This window comes from Stylophora pistillata, chromosome 4, assembly GCF_964205215.1.
Source record: "Stylophora pistillata chromosome 4, jaStyPist1.2, whole genome shotgun sequence".
Lineage (NCBI taxonomy): Eukaryota > Metazoa > Cnidaria > Anthozoa > Scleractinia > Pocilloporidae > Stylophora > Stylophora pistillata.
In genome coordinates, this window is record NC_142522.1 from 7,211,303 (window position 1) to 7,231,619 (window position 20,317).

General features: G+C 40.6%; 1 protein-coding gene across 3 annotated transcripts in view; it reads right to left on the reverse strand.

Moving 5' to 3' along the window:
- LOC111340920 (adhesion G protein-coupled receptor V1) overlaps nt 1-20,317 on the reverse strand; it is a 63,219-nt gene that overhangs the window by 11,299 nt on the left and 31,603 nt on the right. For all 3 annotated transcript variants that reach the window (XM_088757630.1, XM_088757629.1, XM_088757631.1), the window contains 29 exons: nt 19,196-19,592; nt 18,994-19,073; nt 18,504-18,661; nt 17,360-17,812; nt 16,400-16,766; nt 15,632-16,170; nt 14,405-14,591; nt 13,706-13,950; nt 13,186-13,345; nt 12,058-12,361; nt 11,411-11,722; nt 10,926-11,299; nt 10,236-10,386; nt 9,418-9,650; nt 8,557-8,783; nt 7,738-7,945; nt 7,029-7,119; nt 6,794-6,931; nt 6,208-6,386; nt 5,449-5,640; nt 4,789-4,984; nt 4,200-4,528; nt 3,525-3,680; nt 3,292-3,447; nt 2,153-2,272; nt 1,754-1,905; nt 1,334-1,541; nt 761-864; nt 457-573 (listed from right to left, as the gene is read on the reverse strand). In XM_088757630.1, the coding sequence (XP_088613756.1) occupies nt 457-573; nt 761-864; nt 1,334-1,541; nt 1,754-1,905; nt 2,153-2,272; nt 3,292-3,447; nt 3,525-3,680; nt 4,200-4,528; nt 4,789-4,984; nt 5,449-5,640; nt 6,208-6,386; nt 6,794-6,931; nt 7,029-7,119; nt 7,738-7,945; nt 8,557-8,783; nt 9,418-9,650; nt 10,236-10,386; nt 10,926-11,299; nt 11,411-11,722; nt 12,058-12,361; nt 13,186-13,345; nt 13,706-13,950; nt 14,405-14,591; nt 15,632-16,170; nt 16,400-16,766; nt 17,360-17,812; nt 18,504-18,661; nt 18,994-19,073; nt 19,196-19,592 (6,533 nt within the window). The remainder of the gene's footprint in view (nt 1-456; nt 574-760; nt 865-1,333; nt 1,542-1,753; nt 1,906-2,152; nt 2,273-3,291; nt 3,448-3,524; nt 3,681-4,199; nt 4,529-4,788; nt 4,985-5,448; nt 5,641-6,207; nt 6,387-6,793; nt 6,932-7,028; nt 7,120-7,737; nt 7,946-8,556; nt 8,784-9,417; nt 9,651-10,235; nt 10,387-10,925; nt 11,300-11,410; nt 11,723-12,057; nt 12,362-13,185; nt 13,346-13,705; nt 13,951-14,404; nt 14,592-15,631; nt 16,171-16,399; nt 16,767-17,359; nt 17,813-18,503; nt 18,662-18,993; nt 19,074-19,195; nt 19,593-20,317) is intronic.

The following is a 20,317-nucleotide window of genomic DNA, read 5'->3' on the forward strand; positions in this document are numbered from 1 at the left end:
TCTGCAAAAAATTCTTTGGATAACCTCCGCTAAAGTTTTAGTAAAGTCATTACCTTTTACCGACAGGTGAATTGCTCTCAAAGATTTCAAGTTTTTCTTTTTACTGGAAAATAATCATCCCAATCAATATCTTTTTGTTCGGAACGCTTTTCGGCTGAGAGTCGTAAAAACCAAAATCGAAGTAATTACAACGGTCAATCAGAAGAAATTAAAGCCACTGAGAACCCAAAGTAAACACAACCAAACTGTATAATAAAGCGCGGGAAAACGCGGGTAATCAATTCCTGATTAGTTCTAATTCACTATCTGATTGGTTGAGAGAGTTTTCCGGACCAAACAAAGAGCGAAGTAATTAAAACCGATGCAACCTCGCATTTCTTTCGAAGCTCGATTGAAAATTGCTCTATGAATTAGATCTTTACGTAAGCACCTATGGTAGTCAAAGGAAATTCTTACTCGTCGATCTTGTCATCAGAAAGTGGAGTCTGAATGGCTAATGCTCGCAATTTGAGGAACGTCGTTGTCTCTTTGTCGTCTGAAATCGTCACCAAGGATGTACTGTCGTTCAGGATCCTGAAAAGAAGAATGGAGATAATTACCATTTGAAAACACCAAGACCCAGAAACGATGACCGGTGCATCCCACAGAGCCACCTTAAACTGCTTAGTGTGTCAATTATGACTCGCTGTTTGAATGTTATGACGGAAAATTTATAAAGAACTAGATTTATGTATTTGAAAACTCCTAAACAGCAACTAACTTTGCTCCTCCAGTAGCGTTCAGCAAAACGACCTCAAAGGCTTTTGGGTACTTTGTGGGGGAAGCCTCTCTTGGAGTTAAAGCGATTGTGATAAGCTGCGACGTCTGGAAGAAAAACATTTAATGCTTCGTTAACTATTCTTCTTCGCTTAAAAAAATGTCGCGACATTGCACCCCTACTCTCGAAAATATGATATTAGCAAAGTCGAGTTCTCTAAGTAGGAATTTGCCTGTGCCTCTAATACATGAAAACACTTTCTTACTGGGGGTCGAGTGATAGTTAACTGATCCTGCGCATTCGACTCCCACTTCCCACCTTTAATCGATTGCCACTTGTAAAAGTCAAAGAAAACAATTTGGGTTGAGGGGAAAAGGAAAGTGTTTACTTAAACATCCTCTTTCTTCGTCATCTTACAACTCAGATCCCACGAGAAGCGCTCGGGACTGACAACGTTCTTTTTCCAGGAAAATTCATGGCACAAGCATGCACAACATCATTACTTACCAATCTCTGACTTATAGTGTTTAAAAAAATATTGTCGCTTTCAAACACTTAAAGAGCCAACAAACTTACTTCTCCTTTTGCGAATCTAATGGAAGTGGCAGTAGGCTTCTCGTAATCTTGTCCAGCCAACGCTTGAGAAGTCTCCAGGCCTGGCTTTGAAGTGAATCTATCAGGGAGATCGCGCGTTTTAAAGTAAACCGTGACGTCGTTGTCTTTCCCGTGGTCCCGGATAACCTGAAGAGAGATTTCGGTAGCAGACTTGTCGACAGTAGTGTAGCTAAACAGAGAAAAAAACAGGAACTTCAATCATGACATGATCCGTAACCATACTGGACCGATTCAGAGTATTATCCTCCTCAAACTGCAAATTATCAAACTATGATGTGCTATCAACTTGGTCAAACTTAATCTTACGATAGGATCACTTGATAACGCATCTGATATGTTAATATTTGAATAAACCACTAATAAACCGGGAGAATAACTTACACGGTGTCCTTGTGGAAGGCAACGGTTCCATTAGGGTAGTCACTCTCCAGAACATTGATAACCGCAGAACGGAACTGAGGATTAATCCGTGCTTGGCTGCCACTCACAATACCGTTTAAATCGACATGAAATTTGGAGGCTCGCTCAGGTATCTGGAAAGCAATCGAGATTTCGTCCGAAATGATTCCAGAAAAAAAAAGACCCATAGACAACACTAGAAGCAAGGAAAGGGTGGTCTAAACCAAACCTCTTCGCGATAGTATTATTTCTTGCAATGCTTTTTAGTCAAAACATCACGATAGACTTGAGGTTAGCTTTACGCAATACCATGAGGGGGAGTGGGGAGAGGGGAGCTGCCAGCCAACTGATCAATACATCTTACATTTAAGGAATACTCACAGCATCGTTTTTCAGAGTGACGACAAGATCTTGCTGCTGTGCGCCACTAGCAAATTTAACTCTTCCTTCAGACGCTTCGACCTGGTCGCGAAACTCGCTTTCACGAACACTCCATGAAACCTTGGCACAAGAAATATCGATTGCAAATAAGTATGCTCTCTCCAGTATCAAAATTCGTTAGTCAAACATAAGTCGTGCCAGTTAGGTATATAGCCATCGGCTCCTAACTTCTAATTAACAAATAATCCCTCCAGCTTTTCCAAGGAAAATAGAAACATGACTGTTTTTAAAATGACCATTAAAATTGAAAACAGAGCGCAATTATACAACAGCCAAAACAAGGATAGCCAAACACATCATTAAACATTTTGCAAGAGAAGGTTGTCTCTAGTTATTAGAAGACAGAAAAGTAAAAAAAGGAGAGTCAACAAGAAAAAAGTGCAGGGGATAAGTTTGTCAAGAAAATGTGATGCCGTGTCGGTGGGGAGTTCGGTTTTATCAGCTGAGTTGATAATGAAAATTGGCCACCGAAGAGAGTTTCTACAACTGACGTTTTGAGTGTTAGCTCATCTTCAGAGTTTTATATTTGCAGCAAAAGACGCCAATTCGGCAGTGTACCCCGTTATGTAATCTTTCCAATCATACCATGGACGGAAACCGTTTGAAAGTTGGTTACAATTTGAATGAGGTCGTGGAAATGTCATGGAATTTCAACAAGAGCAAGAAAGATATGAAAAGGCGACGTTACCTACCACTAGAGAATCCGGAAGACAACCAGGTTGACAGAAAGAGACCTTTGCGACAAAAAGCCGACAAAGAATAGCAGAGTAAAGAGATATAAGAAACAAAGAGATTTATCAGTTGGGAGGGTGGCTGTTAACCAAGGAATTGAAATGTGAAGAAAAGAAGAGGGAAAGTATCCATCCATAAATCCTTCAAAGTGAGAGAATGAACCACTAAAGTTGAGTTAATAGTAACGGAGAATTCGTGGAAAAAAGAGGACAATACGACAGCGAGAAAAAGAAATGGAGCTGTTTTTTTTTTTTTAACATAAATATGAGCAACTCTCCGTGCAGGTAACAGTCAGTGTTACAGGGCTAGGTTTACACCTTTCTTTTCAAATACTTAGAGTTGCATACCTGAACTTCACCGAACGTGGCTTTCGATCTTTGAACTTTGAGTGTGGCTGATCTCCTCGGTCCATCCTCATCCACAGTTGCTGACTGAGATCCAGGCACGAATCCTATCTCGCCGTTCATCAAATCATTGCCTTCAACAGTGATTGTGGCCCAAGACTAAACACAAACAAAATACATGTCAAATTGCCTTCATCACTAAACAAAACTTGACTAGCGGTGTATTTTTTGTTTACCTGGAGCCCGATGTCGGAATCAGTGGCAACTCTGGCTCCTCCGGTAGCATCTGTCAAGTAAACCAAAATCTGTTCTTCCGGTTCCGGCAGTTCATCATCTTTGATCTCCAACTGTACTTTTCTTACTTGTCCATTGGCTGGTATCGGGTCTTCAGCCTACAAAATTGACAAAAACGTCCCATAAGGCGATAAAGAAGGAAAATCACTTTCGTTTTAAAGTTTTCAATCTACTGTACGACCTGTTAATTTTTCACAAATATCTCAAGAATTAACAAATGGTAAACACCACAGCGTACGCTACTGAGTTATGAATGCACGCGGGAGGTTGCTAAGTACGAAAGAAGCCTAAGAGTCGCTCGAGGCGATAGCCGAGAGCAACTCTAGCTTCTTGAGTGCTTACCAAACCTCCCAAGTGCATCCTTAACTCAATAGTGTACGCTGTGGTGTTTACCATTTGTTTTATAACATAACATCGATACATTGTAGCTAAAGAATTCCCTTTTATTTAACAAATCTTACGCGACCAGAAAAAACAAGCGCGCGCGGAAAAATAGTCTTTGCATTTGCTCACGTCAGCAGCGTACACCCATGGGCAAATGGGGGACGCTAAATTGACCAATCAGAGCGCGCGCTTTACTTTGGTTATGTTATAACATGAAATAGAAAAACTCTTACGGGAAAGTTCACTCTTGTTGAGAGCTGCACATAATCCGGCCCAGCCGTGGCGTTCTTCTCTCCCTTTTTCGCTGAAACGGCTTCTTTCAATGACTGTACAGAGGGGCTCCAACCTTCCCCACCCCCGACAGTCCTTACAAGGACAGACACAGCGCCAAATGTCCCCTTGGTCCGACGCACTTCCAGCTCCACCATTCGAGATTTACCACTAGTCGCGTTTTCTGGGACTGTGATACGAGTATTGCTGAAACTGAAGATTCCCTGAGGGTCGTCATTGTCTTTGACTGTTATAACCACCGTCCTGTTCACGCCCAGACGAGGTGAACCGCCTGAAAAAGTCAGAGATTAAAAGTGAGGCCCTCTAAAACCCGGCAGAGCGTAACTTGGTTAGTCATGAATTCGAGAAAACACCACCCCACAAATGTCACCCGCTTTCAAAATAACTATACTAAAACTGACCACCAGAAAGAGGAGCTTTTTTTGTCAAAAGAGAAAAGAAGAAAGTTTATTCAACCTTAAAAACGATTCTAGAAGCAACTGTTTGAACATAAACGGACGTAATTCATCAAGATAGTAAAGAAATACATACTTCCAGTTACTGAAGTTAAATTCAGGAAGAGTGCGCGATCTTTCTGCGGATTAGAATTGCCATCGTTCACCGTAACTTCAAATTCTTTAGTGTATTCGCCATTTGCCATGTTGATACTACCAGAGGAACCTTGGAAGGTGTAATCCACCTTAATTGCGCCTAACACACTAAACTGACGGACGACTCTGCATGTTACCTACAGAAAGTAATCTAAAGTTAAATACGGCCTATATGGTTACCAGTCTCTAATGTGAGTACTGCTAGTGCCCTAGGTCCTTGCTCTCCTTAGTCTCTCCCCACCCACCCACCCCCCCCCCCCACTTTAGAATTTCGTAAGATTCCCCCCTGACAATCTGCCACTTCTCACTCTTACTTCCAAGTGAAGAGAGAGCCTATAACAGTACAGGTTCCTTCTAAAAAACACGTCACAACAACCTCGGTCAGAACTAAAACCTTTTAACTCCTGTGAACGACCAAGACAGAATCTCTCCCAACAATATCTGTTCAGTATTAAGCAGACAAGTAAAGAGAATACAGAAAACTATCAATTAGGAAATTATCAGTTAATCAAAACCAAATTCCTAGGACGAACATTATAAGAATTGTATGGCAGACAACGAAGAAATACGAAAGGTAATACTATTCCACAGAAATGTTTACCTTTCCACCTTCAGAAGTTGCTAGATGTTGCGAGTCAGGAGCAACTTGGACGACTCCGCTGTACTCAATGAGTGCTGTCTGGCTGGCTCCAAACATGACCGCTGCGCCCCCTGGGACAGCATTTGGAGTTTTTGCAGAGGCCAGGTACACGGAATAAACCAGCTTTTTATCAGGGACAAGCACTGGATAAACCTAACAACAAACACAGGAAAAGATAAATCACTGTGTAACAAATGCTACAAGTGTCTTCACTGAGAAGGGTGCTCCCAGAAAAGTGAATGATATAAACTAACTAATTGCAAAAGCGAGAGAAAAATTCCAACCGCTACCCGCTACAAAAAGACTTACACTCTGACATATGAAACTCCAATTTCTCGAAGCGAGTGGATAAAAATTCATTTTTAAAGCAATCCCATATCTAGAACAGAGTAACACTAGTTGCAAAAACTATATACTGTGTTTAAAATTAATAACATAACTCGGAACAAAACGTAGTAAAGAAAAAACATCGAGCGGGCAGTGTCCCAAGAGGAAAGAGAAAATGAACGTTGCTCTATCGTGCGCGTGCGCATGAAAAACTGCCTGCATCACAAGTTACAAAAAACTACGTCTTTTGGCACCGACCGTTTCTGCAAGTAGATACCTTCAGTAAGAGAATGCAGTTCCTTACTTTCTCTCATCCGCAAACCAGTTATTTCAGCTATAATGCAAAGTCAATATGACACACTGGCGACTCGCATGCTTTTTAAAGATACTTACCTGAACAGAGAACGAATCCTCCTTCTTCGATCCAGTAAATGACAGTAATTGGCTGGCTGGAAGCACTTTTCCAGCCGCAAAACCATCAAAAGATTTAGACGGAAATCCAGACCTGACATCCACTGTAGCACTTCCAAACAAACCTGTGCGTATCACTTTGATCGACGGTACACTGTCACCTACGAACAAAGAGGAGCAACGCATTATGATTCCTATTCACTACATATTTCATGAAATACAGCGGAAACGCGAGACAAGGAAACCATAGAAGACCAAAATGTAGTCTTGTGATCAATTCGTCTAAACAGTGCTGCGCTCTCCTAAGGATCCGTTGCAGAAAGGATTGGTTACATCGGTGGTCAGGAGACCTAAGTCAGAGTTTTGAATTTGAAAATGTATTTTTCAAGTAAATGTTTTGCAATCTGTCTCAATCTTCTTCCTCCTTAGAATTCCTTCGTCCTTATTGGTCTAAAATCACCTTCTTAGTGTTTTAGTTGAATCGACTAAAAGCCCTGTAACGAAACCCACTGACCCGAGCACAAAAGGTCAACAATGGCACAAAACAAAGAAATGTTTGTTACCGCACCTGCATCCACAGTCAGTCTCAAAGATTCATCAGCAAACTTAAAAACAGCGTTAGCTGCATCCTCCGGTACCACAACTGTCTCATTTGTATCACTTGGTGAGTTGCTTGATAGTTTAGGGGCGATTGAAGTGGCTGGAACTGAAAGACAAGCCGTAAAATTCATCACATTTTACCTATTTCCATGACCAAAACTTACTTTTGGATAGAGGCGTCTAAACGTAGAGTTACAAATTACCTTGACCATCGCTGTAACGAACTCCAGTCAGTGTAATAGTAAATGTGGAACCCAGCGCCAAGAAGGTTGTCAAGGCAACACTTGCAGAACCCTAATGGCCAAGAAAACATTAAAAGTAAGTTGCGATTACAAACACAACTCACGTGCGACGCTGTTCCCCCAAAGGTGAAACTGGGCGTAATTGGTTAGAAAAACGCCTTCGTAACTCCGTACCATTCCTATAGCAAAGCAAATTTGTGTTTCTCTATATGATAGCTGGGTAAACAGTAATACACGGCTGACGTCATTAAAAGTTTCATTTTTTATTCTGATTCACACATCCATTATTCATTTTTTCATTAATATCATTCTTTCCATCAGAGTGCACCATTTTGAAAATGTTTACAATAACGTCGCAGAATACGAAGACCAAGAATAAATGTTTAGCAAAGTCTAGAAAATGAAACAAAAATCGAGGCGAAAAATTCCCCTCGCAATTTGAAATACAGACACAAAGAAGCCAATTCAATTTTTTTTTAATTCATTTTGCTCTTAAGTTCATTGTAAGATACAAATATATTCCACTTAAAATCAAAATGTGCTACGAACATCAGTGACACACTTGCCGTCGTTCTTACTTAATTCTAGCTTAGCTTTACGTGTGCTTTAAAGACGAACAACACACGGCCAAGACAAAATGGATCTTTTTCAAAGAGTTACTCCTTGTTACCTGGTTCTGCTTATCGGGCACCGTAATACTTCCTTGTGCGTCCGCAGGTAAGCCATCAGAGTGCTGCACCTCGTACTGCACATCAACAGCACCAAACGTTCCCTTCTCGCGTACCACAGAAAACTGCAACTGCCGACTGTTTCCGGAGACCTGAATCTTCTGCGCACCTTGTTGAAGCTTGAAAATTCCATGAGGGTCATCGTTTGGTCTACATTGGTGATAATCAGAACAAAATAGCATTTATTACAAATAAAGTGTCTCATTTTGCCATTACCATTTCATAGTGTCACTATACTAGTCGACGTCGACGTGTGTCTGGGATAGGGGTGGCTCGCTATCTGACGGCTTGCTAGACTCAGCGGACATCTATTAAAAACCCCAGGCACCCACCCTCTATTTAAGCGAGGCAATAGTTGATGGGTCGTTTACTCGAAGGAATCCTTTAAATAGTGGTATGTGAGAGTAGAATAAAGCCAAGAAGTCGAGAATCAACCAAAAGGTTACAAGGATGGTTTAGAATAGAGAGAATTGACACCGACTACGATCAACCAGCTACAAAAAATATGGCTCCATTTTACAAAGGAGGCTGTCCAAAAGACTCCTGGAGACGCAATGTCTAAAACGAGCTCGCTAAGAGGAACATCGACATCAAAATAAAGTCCGGTGGAGATCCATGGTTGATTATGATACCGTATGCTACTCAGCAGGGTCATAGATAGCCTAATCTAGTCTTGTATTTTCAAAAAGCTCAAGCCGTTATCTGGGTCTTCTTTAATGAGAGATTTATAGGCTTAGAGTCTGAAAACACTGCCCACTTACCTTATCTTAAATGTGACATTCCGGGAAGAAGGGCTGAGATCTGCACCGCCGTCTACAGACAGTATTGACAGTGTATAAACAGCCTCCAGCTCGGGAACATCATCTGCTCTGATCTCTACGAGAATGTTCTTCAAGAAATCCCCAGGATTGAAGGTCACCGAACCAGAAGTACTTGATATGTCACGTGAGCCCGGAGAACCTACTGGACTGGTTATCTGCCACATGACCTGTAAAAAAAGGCTCTGTTTGAGCGAGTGTGCTACGTGTCCGATTACTTTGGAAGCACATTCTAAGTAAAGAAAAACCACGAATCCACATATTTGATATTTGGTTCATCCAATATTGCGTAATCCTATATAATTACCCGCACAATCGACTTTTTCTCGACACAATTAAACCTCAAACTTCCAAACAACTGAAACCTATTTTGGTAGTAGTATCAAACGTAAACTGTTTTAGCTTTGCTTGATGTCTCTCTTCAACTGGTCTGGAAACTCGCGCAACTTCATAAAAAATCAAATGCAAAATTCAAAGCTAGGTCACTTGGGTTTTCCAGCACCTCAGGCAGTTTACTTGTTCTTACTTTGGGCTTTCATTAACTTTGTAAGCAATTCTCTTTGGTTGGCATTACTTTGGTTGTGGTTGCAAGAAATTCGCTCTAATTGGATTTACAGGCCGTTCAAAGACGTTTTGGAGCTATTGATCCTTCATACATCATTTACCTTAAACATGATTGAACATTAAAACTTTTCAAGAAAACTTGAAATACCAACGATTTTATAGTCAAGCGAAGCCAAAGCAATTTCGAATAAGTTTCGGCTGTCCACTGACAATCGCTCTAAATTAACAGGTACTACTCACATTTACTGTTCCTTGGGTGCCATTCGTTCTCTCGACTGTAAACTGACGAGTTTCGACCCCAGTCGCTGGCTCATCGAACGCCCTCGTGGTAGTGCTCTGAAATCCGAACACCCCGTTGGGGAAACCATGTTTGGCAATTATAATGGTGATGTTTGACGTCAAGCCGTCAATGGTTCCGTTACCAGACACTTTATAAATTGATAAAATGAACCGCTCCTCAGGTTCGTCAAAACCTATGAGGTAAAAGAAACAAAACAGTTAAATGAGTCTGACATTTTCCTTAGAAGTGCTGTCTTTTCTTGTCTTTCTAAATTAAAAAGTTAACTAAGAAAGGTTGTTAGGATCCACAGCTGATTGAACTGACATTCGAAAAATTTCCAAAACTTATAGATTGAAAAACTGAAAGAATTATTGCTTTATACTTATGAGAAACTCTATGAAAATCACGATTAAGCTACCTCATATAATCGTAAAAAAAAAACATTATCTCCTGGTGATCAGATTCTTTTACGGGCAAAAAAAGAATGTAGCAGAATTTCCCTGCCTCCGAGCTCAAAGACTTATTTGGTCACGTAGAGCCGTTCAGCCGATAAGTCAGTAAACCAGGGGCATGTGTTCAACACCTGTTTTGTTTGGAACACGTTTTCGTCGTAATTGCAACTGTCTCGTTAGATAAAACCGCAAACGACATTAGCCTGCAGAATGGGCATCCAGAAAAGAAATGAAAAGCTTCATCTTTAATCCTGTTTTGGCATAATCTGCCTTTAGAACAATTGGCTCCTGTCCTAGACACTGAGTTTATATAACTGTAATCTCACCTAAGTAAGGTCTCACACGAAGTCTAACAGTCTTTGTGGCTCCCACAGCCTGATCAGGAAACACACTGGATCCAGCGGTAGGCCCTTCAAAGTCGTTGCGTACTGAACAAGAAACGCACGGAGGGTGGATTCTAATCACCTTCCAGCTCACCTAGAGCACAACAAAATCAATTCGAGTTTACCTTAAATGAAAGGTTTAGTTCATGATGTAGTAACGTAGTAATTGTAGTCACTTGCGTTGTGGATTATGCTCACAGCTGAGCATAATGGTTCATAAGGTAAGGCTTATCCAGTTGACCTTGTAGCCCGAGAGAGACTCGCAGCATGCAGTCAAAACGTCGGAATCCACATCGGGAGTGACTAAATTGTACGACAAACGACTACACTACATTACAAGTGTATCCACCACGGGGAGGAAGCAAAACCAATATTTTTAAGAAATCAATTCGAGTTGAGGTTAAATGCGGTAGTCTCGGAAAATAATCTTTCCTTCAAGAGACTGTCTCTGTAGAACTTACACGGTATAAAATCATACCAAGGGCAAGGCCTTGATCCTACTCCTTTATTCCTCCATTTTTTCTTGTTTAGATTACACATCAAAATTCTTACAACTAGCCACCAAAGATTTGGACGGTAATTACTTAGAGAAATTATATTTCCGATCTCGAAAAGATTTTAAAATTCACTCACTTCCACCTCTCCCTCAGCTCCTCCTTCTCGCTGGATGACAAAATTGAAGTCTTTAGACTGACTCGGATTAACAAGTGAAAGCACAGAACTGTTTACAAAGCCGAACAGTCCCCCAGGGTCGTCACTCGTTTCTATGGTAACAGTCACGGTCGTTGGCGACTCTAATTTGGCGCCTCCTGTCACTGAGTCTAGCCTGACAGTGAAGTAGTCACGCTGCTCTGGGACAGCATCGTCGATGATTGTAACGTTTATAAACGTCGACGTTTGTCCGTCAGAAAATCGAGCAATTCCTCCGGCCTCCTTGAAATCCTCACCGAGGAAGGCAGTTCCGTTCCTCACTGAAAATGCGACTTCTACAGCTCCAAGGTTACCACCTTTATGAGGGAAAAATGAAAACGTCGGTCGACCATATTAATTTGTTAAGGAATTTCTAAGTGATTTTAATCTTTGTCTAAATAAGAAACCAGTGCTCTATCGTAATTTACCTTCTCTAACGAGTTCCAATACCGCAGCTCCACTCTTTTCGCGCACCAGTTGAGAACTCTGTGTGAAGCGTATGTTTCCACGAGCGTCGTCATTCTCAGCAATAACAACCATGACCTTGTCCTTAGCAGGGCTGATCCTAGGTGCTGTGTTTAGAGGTAATCCATCAATGGTACTGTAATTCTTAGGCGAACCAGAAACAAGCTCTACACTGAGCAATTCAACTGTAACTGTTTCGGCGAGTTCAGGTATGTTGTCCTTCTTGATAAGAACATGAATAGTCTTTTGGTCTTCTTTATCAGCGAACTTGAGCACTGAAAAAGGAAAGATTTATCTTAAAAAAACCCAAAAAATACAAACAGGTCAAAGATTCTCTCTCGTAATAGATACACCTTAGGAATGTTTGACAAATTTTGCCTAAATAAGAGTCAATATCTAATCACAAAAAATTGAAATTTCGACTCGACTGCATTATCAGTTTTTAATCAGCGCACAGAGGGGAAAAGAGAAAGTTCTTCTTGTAAATGACAAATTTGCAGTGCCGAACGTTCCACAGTATGTAAAGCTGAATGTTTACCGCATCGTGTCTAGTCAGATGGAAAGTTTCACGCCGCTCGTGAGCACAAGAAACAAAGGATATTTAACATACCACTCCCAAACGACTCATAATCACTTCCTTTGGTCGCAGTGGTCGACGAGACGCTATAGTTAACTGACAGCTCGCCAATGCTACCGCTATTTCTTACGATAGTGAGATTGACAAAGCCAACATCTTCGCTAACATTTAGCATTGAAGCCGACTGGAACTCGATGATTCCATACGGGTCGTCGCTGGCCACCACAGTAATCTGTGCCCTCCGTGCACTCTGCGACGAATCAAGGCTTGTCTGGGTGGAGCCAGTCAAGGCAAAATTATACACGGCTAGCTCTTCTGGAGTGGAATCGTCCTTCACCTATTTAAGTGGATACTATCAGTGAAATTATGCATCTTCAATGAAGGTTATTGGACCGTGCAAGTACTTCATAGGTATGTGTTCGATCGAGCTGATTATACCCTCGATTTAAATGTTCATGCACAGCAAGTTTCTGGTCTTTAATTTTTACGTTTATCGTTCGCCCGACTGTACACAAGCTTACGATCAGATTAATAACAATAATAATAATAATAATGATAATAATAACAATAACAATAATAATAATAATAATAACAATAATAATAGCAATAATTATAATGGTAATAATAATAATAATAATAATAATAATAACAATAAAATAATATACCGTTACTATTTTCAAAACCAGAAAAACCTAGTCGACTATCCACTAGAATTCAGCCGTTTGTCAAACACTTGCATCGAAAGCTTTTGGCACTGAAGACTAAGTTATATCTTCTCTTACGTACAAAATACAAAACCCTAAAGTATAAATCTTAAAAAGCTGACGCTTAAAGAAAAATTATTTCACTCAAAATAAAGTCCTAAACTCCTGTCAGCGAGAAATGGAAAAAAGGCAAGGCTTGATAAAGGAACGCTTCTCTGTTTTTCCTAGTAATGAAAAATGTATTGATTTACCAATGATTAAATCAAATTAAATTAATTAATTACATTAATTTTCAGGGGCTAACTCTTAAGGTGGAGAAGTTGGTTTTATTACCGACAAACTCCATTTAGACCAGCACTAACGAGTTGATACATTATAGAACGGTACTTTTGCATTCGTCTGCAGAAATGCCTAAGGAAGATGCAAGACGAAAAATAACAATTTTTGGTTTGCTCACCATAATAGGAAGGATGACCATTGTCACGCCATTCGGCATTTCAACAGTACCGGACGTCACATTAAAAGTAGCTGTTGGACTAGGAGCGTCACCAGGTGAATTAGCAGTGATCGACCACGTGACCTGAGCATTGCCAGACTGACCTATTCGACGTAAGAACCTAAACGATAGATCATAACAAAGTATGTCACAAAATGCGCAAAACAAATAAAACACTACCCTCAAAGCTTTAACCCCACAAAGTGACGAACGACCTATTTCTCTTTAAAGCATCATTTCTAAACAAAACATTAAAGTCACGAGAATGAGGGAACTGATCGCCAACTAAAGAAGCTCTTGATTACTTATCAAGTTCTCCTCGTCAGCACCATAACAAATATGCGGAACAGTGGGGAGAATATGCATACTGATGTAATAGCTAACCCTTTCACTCGGTCTTTACCTTCAGAGTGTGGACCTCAAACTCGGTTAAAATGAGGTATTTAAGATTACATAGCATATTGGCGTGACGCGTACTAACCGTATCACAAACACTCCATCATGACCCAGCATTGGTTCTCCTGCTATCAAAAATCTTGTTTTGGGGTCAATCGACACAATTCCCTCCACTTCGTCGTTGGCTGGGATATGAACTCTGGCTTGACTCAGAGTTGAGTCCAGTTTCCCGCCATTGTCGACGCTGATCAGTTCACAAGTAAACGTCTGACCCACCTCTGCCACCATATCATCACGTGCATGGAGCGTGATAAACTGAGATGTGACTCCCTAAAGACATTGACATAATATAATCATGGCGTTAATTTTTTATTGTTTGTTTTGATTTGTTTTTTTCCTTTCATTATTGTTTGTTGGATTTTTCGTTCGCCATAGAGGACGTTTTATCTAAAACGAGTAAATTTCCCGCAGGATTGTGCTGATGAACTGATATTGAAAATTTATCGTTTTTAAGTCGACCACAAGACCCCTTTTCTAAATGACAGACATCATCGTTTAAACTTCTATCAAGTAGGTCAGTACTTCAAGCCACTTAAAAGAAAAAAAAAGTCTTTGTTTGAATATATCTATTCAAGCAAAATCAGGAGTTTTTCACTCAAACATCCGACCAAGAAAACAGCGAAAAAAAAAACGATGTATATTTATCAAAATAGTCGGCAACATTCTTAGTAAAGCCTAACTCAGGTTCGTACAAGTGTCAGTGCAACTGCAAGCAAATATCTACCTGTTTAAAAGTAAGTGAGCCATTCATTGGAGAGATCTGTGAGCTCGCATTTACAATTCCGGCGTTAGGCGCGAGTCTCCAGATGACATGCACGTCTCCAAAAGCACCAGCTTGCCTGTTAACCGCAAGGTGCAACGTGGATCCTTCCTGTACAATGTTGATGTTTTCAGATGTTGCTTTTGTGAAGCTGAAAATCAAAGATGACGTTTAATATGTAACATTGGCACTAACTTGTGATAGTGTAGTCTGATCGTCCGGGTGGGTGTAGTCCTGAGAAGGACTGTTGTTGGTGGTGGTGACTGACGTTTCGAAAACCTGGGCAGCAGTCATCGTCAGAGTCAAGTACTAACTTTTCTAAAAGTTGAATTAGTCAGTAAGGACTAAATTAACGGAGAAACAGCTTCTCATAAGGACCAACAAAAAGGTGAAATGAAAATCATCTTAAAAAGAGAGAAAGCATTATTTTTTTTTTTTAATGAAAAATCGTTCGGTTGACAGTATCGTTGAAGCTGCTATGCTTGCGTCTCTCAGCGTGGATCAATATCAATCAATATCAATACTTTATTTACCAGGAAATAAAGTATTGATATTGGAAATACCAGGCAGATCACAATTCTCCAAACTTGCTCCTTCTAATGTGTAGATCAGAAAGAAAGTGGTTAATTAACAACTATTCACCGAAATGGAGGTGGTTAGTGGTGGATATTTACCGAGCCGCGAAGCGGCGAGGTAAATATCCACCGCTAGCCACCGACACTGAGGTGAATAGTTGTTTTAGTATATACTAAAACAGTGAGATAATATACACCACCAAAAATTTATCTTAATTCATACATTCCAGCAACGATTCCAACATTTTCACGCGCGGAAGTGAACAAGTGAGTTTACGCAAGATTAATTTGTATTTGTAAACAAAACCTTTCTCATTGGTTTTTATCGATAAACTCCGAGTTAAAAACTTACACCATTACCTTTAAACACGACCAAACCAAATTTAGTTGCTTTCTTTGTGTTTTCAGGGACTGCTTCGTCGTTAATTTGAGTGATTTCTTCGCTTGTTACGGATGCAAACCGGGACGCCATTTTTTCCCGAGTTGCTCGGAGGTAAATAGCAAAGGATATTCGGAGTTTGACAAGCCAATCAGAGCGCGCCTTCAACGCTATCCACTGTTTTAGTATATACTAATATATTAATCAATGATTCCTCTCATGAGCTATATAACATACCCAAAACGTCCATATGGAGCATCGTTAGGCTTGATAATGACATCCACCTTACTGACTCCACCAATCAGGACACCTCCTAAAGGACGACTCATCTGAACGAAGAAACTCTCCTCAATCTCAGGAATATTGTCATTGGTGATATTTATTCTTAAGATGGCACGAGTTTCTCCTGAGGTAAACATGACAGTTCCTTCGCTCGGAGAGAAATCCGCTTTGTCGGCAGCAGTGTAAGAGCTTGAGCTCAGAGGACGAGCAATAAACCGGAAGCCTACATTCCCTGAAGAACTTCCTGTTCGTTGCACTGTGATGTTCAAGGTCTCCACTCCCTCTTGCAACTGGATGGTTTTCGTCGCAGGGTCAAGCAAAACACTGAGGTCGAAGTTGAGTTCTCCTACGGTTCGGTTCGGTTGAGCAATCACGACTTCCAGGAAACGAGAGTTTGGATCGATACGGGGAGAATTCATAAACTTAACACCTTGCTTCAGTGTTACAGCGGTAATGTTCACATGGAAGATGCTGTTTAACATTGTGTCGTTGTACTAAAAGACAAAGAAAAACAAAAGACGTCATAGAACTTTATTCCTCCCAATACTCTCATAAAAGGCTGTTATTTGAACCATCAAACAATTGAAAATTGATCGCAACGGAAGCAAAAAGAGTTGCAGTAGTTTATCGCAACGTACTTTTGAAGCGAATTTCCATCTTTTGTGTTTTCTTAGCTTGAACTGACCCCACCTTTCCGCAACGTACAAAGCTATCTTTACTTACATGTGCTATATCCAAAGTTATCTGCGTGGAGTTTCGTCCAGCTGAAATTTCCACAGTATTGCTCATTGTTTTGTAATCAACACCAGCTAATGCTACTCGATCGTCACTGTATTTCGCAGTGGGAACCTGAACAGTTTCGTATGACACCAAAATGTCTCCTATAGCGCCAAACCATCGCATGATGTCGACAGATAAGGTAATGTTCTTAGGACCGTCTTCTTGAGAAATGAGAAGGGTGTTTTTCCACCCGATAACACCGTATGGGTCATCATTGGCAGGGATGACCAACATGGCGACTACACGAGCTGAGTTAAGAACTGCACCACGGTTTGCATCTGATGATCCTGTTTCTGTGAGGCGGAGGAGTCTGAAAGAATAGACAGGGGATTTTAAGATCAGCAAATAATAGAAAATTAAAAACTCCAGTTAAAAAAGCAAACAATAAAATCAAACACAAAAAACAGAAACAAAACAACAAATAGGAGCATAAAACAGCTCCACAATCAGGTATCGAAAGCCAGAAATAAAGTTTTTCAACCAATTGATCTGGTAGCAATTACGATTAATTCTTTATTCCTTACGCAATAGTGCAATTCTCAAGATGATGAAGCTGGCTAGCCCCGTTACCACGTCTCAGATTCCGGTAACCGAGAAGAAAATGTCCTGTATAAACAGTAAGGCCCGGTAAAGAGAGATGACAAAACAGGTTGTAAGGCTGAAAAGGTCGCACCTCTGGCGACCTTTCCAACTTTGTTGATATATCCAAATTATTTCGTTACTCCCACCGCGCAGCCCCAAACAGTTTCTTTCGAAACTATCAGCCTTTATTCATTTAAAAAGATATCTGGCTGACATTTCAGACAGGCAGCCGGGATGAAATTTCTTAGTCGGACAGATGACAGCATTCGCCCCGCTTAACGAGCCAGCACGCTTAACAGGTTCATACGAGGGGGCCCTTACCTAATATAAGCAACCTCCAAAAGTTCTGGCACCACGTCCTTGTGGACAGTCATTGATATATTTTGACTGGTCTGGCCATCTTCAAACACAAGCTCTCCAGACAAAGGACTCAGATCTCCGTCACTGAAATTCCCAGAAACATTCCACTGAGCTACAACACGCCCTAGGCTTCCATACTCTCTGATCACTTCAAATGTAACCAAGGAATCATACGCTGTTTCTGGTTGAACTCTAGTAAGCGAGTCGGCAGCAAAGCCTATTCGCCCGTGTGCATCGTCATTGGATAAAATATTGACGGTTAAATCTTGTTTCAGACTGTTGACAATCGCTTTTCCCGAAGCGTTGTAAATATGCACGGTGAAGGCTTCGTCCCTCTCAGGGGTGGTATCAGGTAGAATGGTAAAATCGAGCTCCAGTTCCCTTTGTCCGTTGTGAAAAATGAGCTGTCCTTGTCTGATATAATGAAACGGAAAAAAACTGGTGAATTGAGTAAAATGTCCCACTGAAACCTTGGTAACAAAAAAAATAACACATCAAGTGCTTTTGAGTTTTAAACAGTGTAGAAACTAGTTGAAATGACAATGTAGATGCGATTCCATTACACGAACCTAAAAGGGGGAGCTTCGGATTCAGATCAAAATAATAGGTATAACATAAATCAGATCTGAACAGTTGATAGGATGATAAAAGAGTCTGACGAATTAATCTTCAGTAACGGGTTAACTTCAATTGAAGAAATTGTAGAAAATTGAAAAACTTCAGGCTTCGACGGGGTTGAACTTGCGCCTCCCCGAGACTAGTTGAACGTCACTATCAACTTCACTAAGACTGGGAGCGAGGCAAATCTCTTCAAGTTTTATGTGGTTTGTTCGATCAACTTATTTTTTCTCTTAGATCAACCGACCAAAGCGAAAACGAAAACAGCCGCAAGGGGTTTGACAAGCATCAACGCAAAGGAACCGGGTATGTGAAGAGAAAACAAACGAAATAACGAAAAGGAATATTTTTATAATTTTTTCTCGTTCCGTATTCGTTCTAGTGCGTTTGCTTCGCGCTTCCTCACTTGATCATAAGGAAAAAACACATTTTCATATAACAGGCAGAGTAACGCAAGCGTGACTTGGAGTTCGTGTTGGAATTATACCTTGGAATGAAGTCAGCTTGTGGAGATAATCTGACTGGGTGAAGAAGAGGAGACAATCCATTTCCAGACACTGCCACAGCATACACAGGTATTTCGCCTGCCACTGGATCATTGAGGACCACAGGGATGGCACTCTGAGCGTGTGCAAGGGTAGTATTCTAAAAAAAAAAAAACACAGTCAGTCTCCCACAGTTTGACAGAAGTTGTGTATAAAAAAAATAGAGACAGATGTAAGTGTAACTCATTAGCTTGTGGTTGGAAGAGAGTCAGACTGCTAACATTTAAATTGTGAACAGGACTTTCTACGCCATGCTTCGCGAGTTTGCATAAAATTCCAAGGTAACATGACAGAGACGAAACGAAAAAAAAACGCCAGTTTTCAAAAGTATTTGGCATTTTTTATAAAGTTGCTTTAATTTTAAGAAGTCTACTCTGATCAATTTGAAAGTACTTTGGTAGCAAAAGGCAAATAAGTTATTTAAATACCGACCCTTTGAAGAGTAAATTTGGACGAATCATCCCACTTGTAGACGTTCAAGCGCTCATCACTCTCAACTGTGACAAGATAAGCTGAAAAGGAAGCGGAAATATTTCAGTGAACCTTAAGACTTAGAGGTGCAGTAGATGTAGCAACAACCAGAAACAACCCACAAAATGATATCCTTAAGCAATGCAAAGTGTACGTATCTCACCATTTCCTTGCATAATATAGGGTTTGGCTGATTGGACACCATCGGCAAGAAGCACCTGTTCGCTGACAAACCTGTTACTACTCCAGCGGTATACATCAACGGACGCCTTAGAGTTAGCAAACACCAAGTAATGCTTTCCTTTGTGTTCGAAATACTCCACTCCAACAGGACCACTAGTGTCGATCTCTTGCAGCAAGGCAAAAGATTCTGAGATCGTGTTCCATTCATAAATGGGCGATTTAGTTTGGAAACTTTGGGAATTGGCACTGTCATTAAAGAAAGCTACGGCGACTTTGAGAGTTCCAGCAGTTTCAAACACCGCCAGGCCAGAAGCACTGCGGGTGTTGTCAAGATTGACACTTTGAAGAACAAACGATCCACCTTGCCATTTATATACCTGAGTAAGGAAAACAGTAAAGTAAACTAAGAAAAGTCATTGAATCCTTGTTTTACACGCGAGGTCTCCCTTTTAACTTCAACGACAACAAAAATAGGATAAAACCTAAAAGGAATCTCTAGATTGCTGCCTATGAAATTGAAGGGCTCTTTCACAATCGCTGTGTCATCAGATTTCAATTAACGGATGGATCGTCATAGAAATCCCTTATTGGAAAAAATTAAAAAAAAAACATTCTTTCAGTAGAAACAAGTTCCTTGGGCGACATTCATTCAAGGGAAATCGACTTTTGTCCAGACTGAGCAAAGGCTCCTACAACAGAGGACAATAGCCCATTTCCGAATTACCCGTGGCCTCATTTTCAAAACGAGTCCTGGTGCTCATCCTTTCATATGATTATAAGTTTTCGTTCACATGCAAATTAAACTCATTTTCACAAGAATGGTTGAGCACCTGGCCTCGTTTTGAAAAAGAAGCCAAAAGTAATTCGGAAATTGCCTATTTGCTTGTCCAAAGATTAACCCTTTAAGAGAGATTCCTCAACATATTAATCTCAAAACCTCACGATTAAAAAACATCCTCGTTAATCTTACATCTGTCAATCTTAAAACCTCACAATTAACCAAAACCTTTGGGGGTTAAAACATTTTGTCATTCGTGGCTCTTGCCTCTCCTCACCCAAATGCAAAGTTAAAAATTTCCATGTCACAGAAACGGTTACTTTC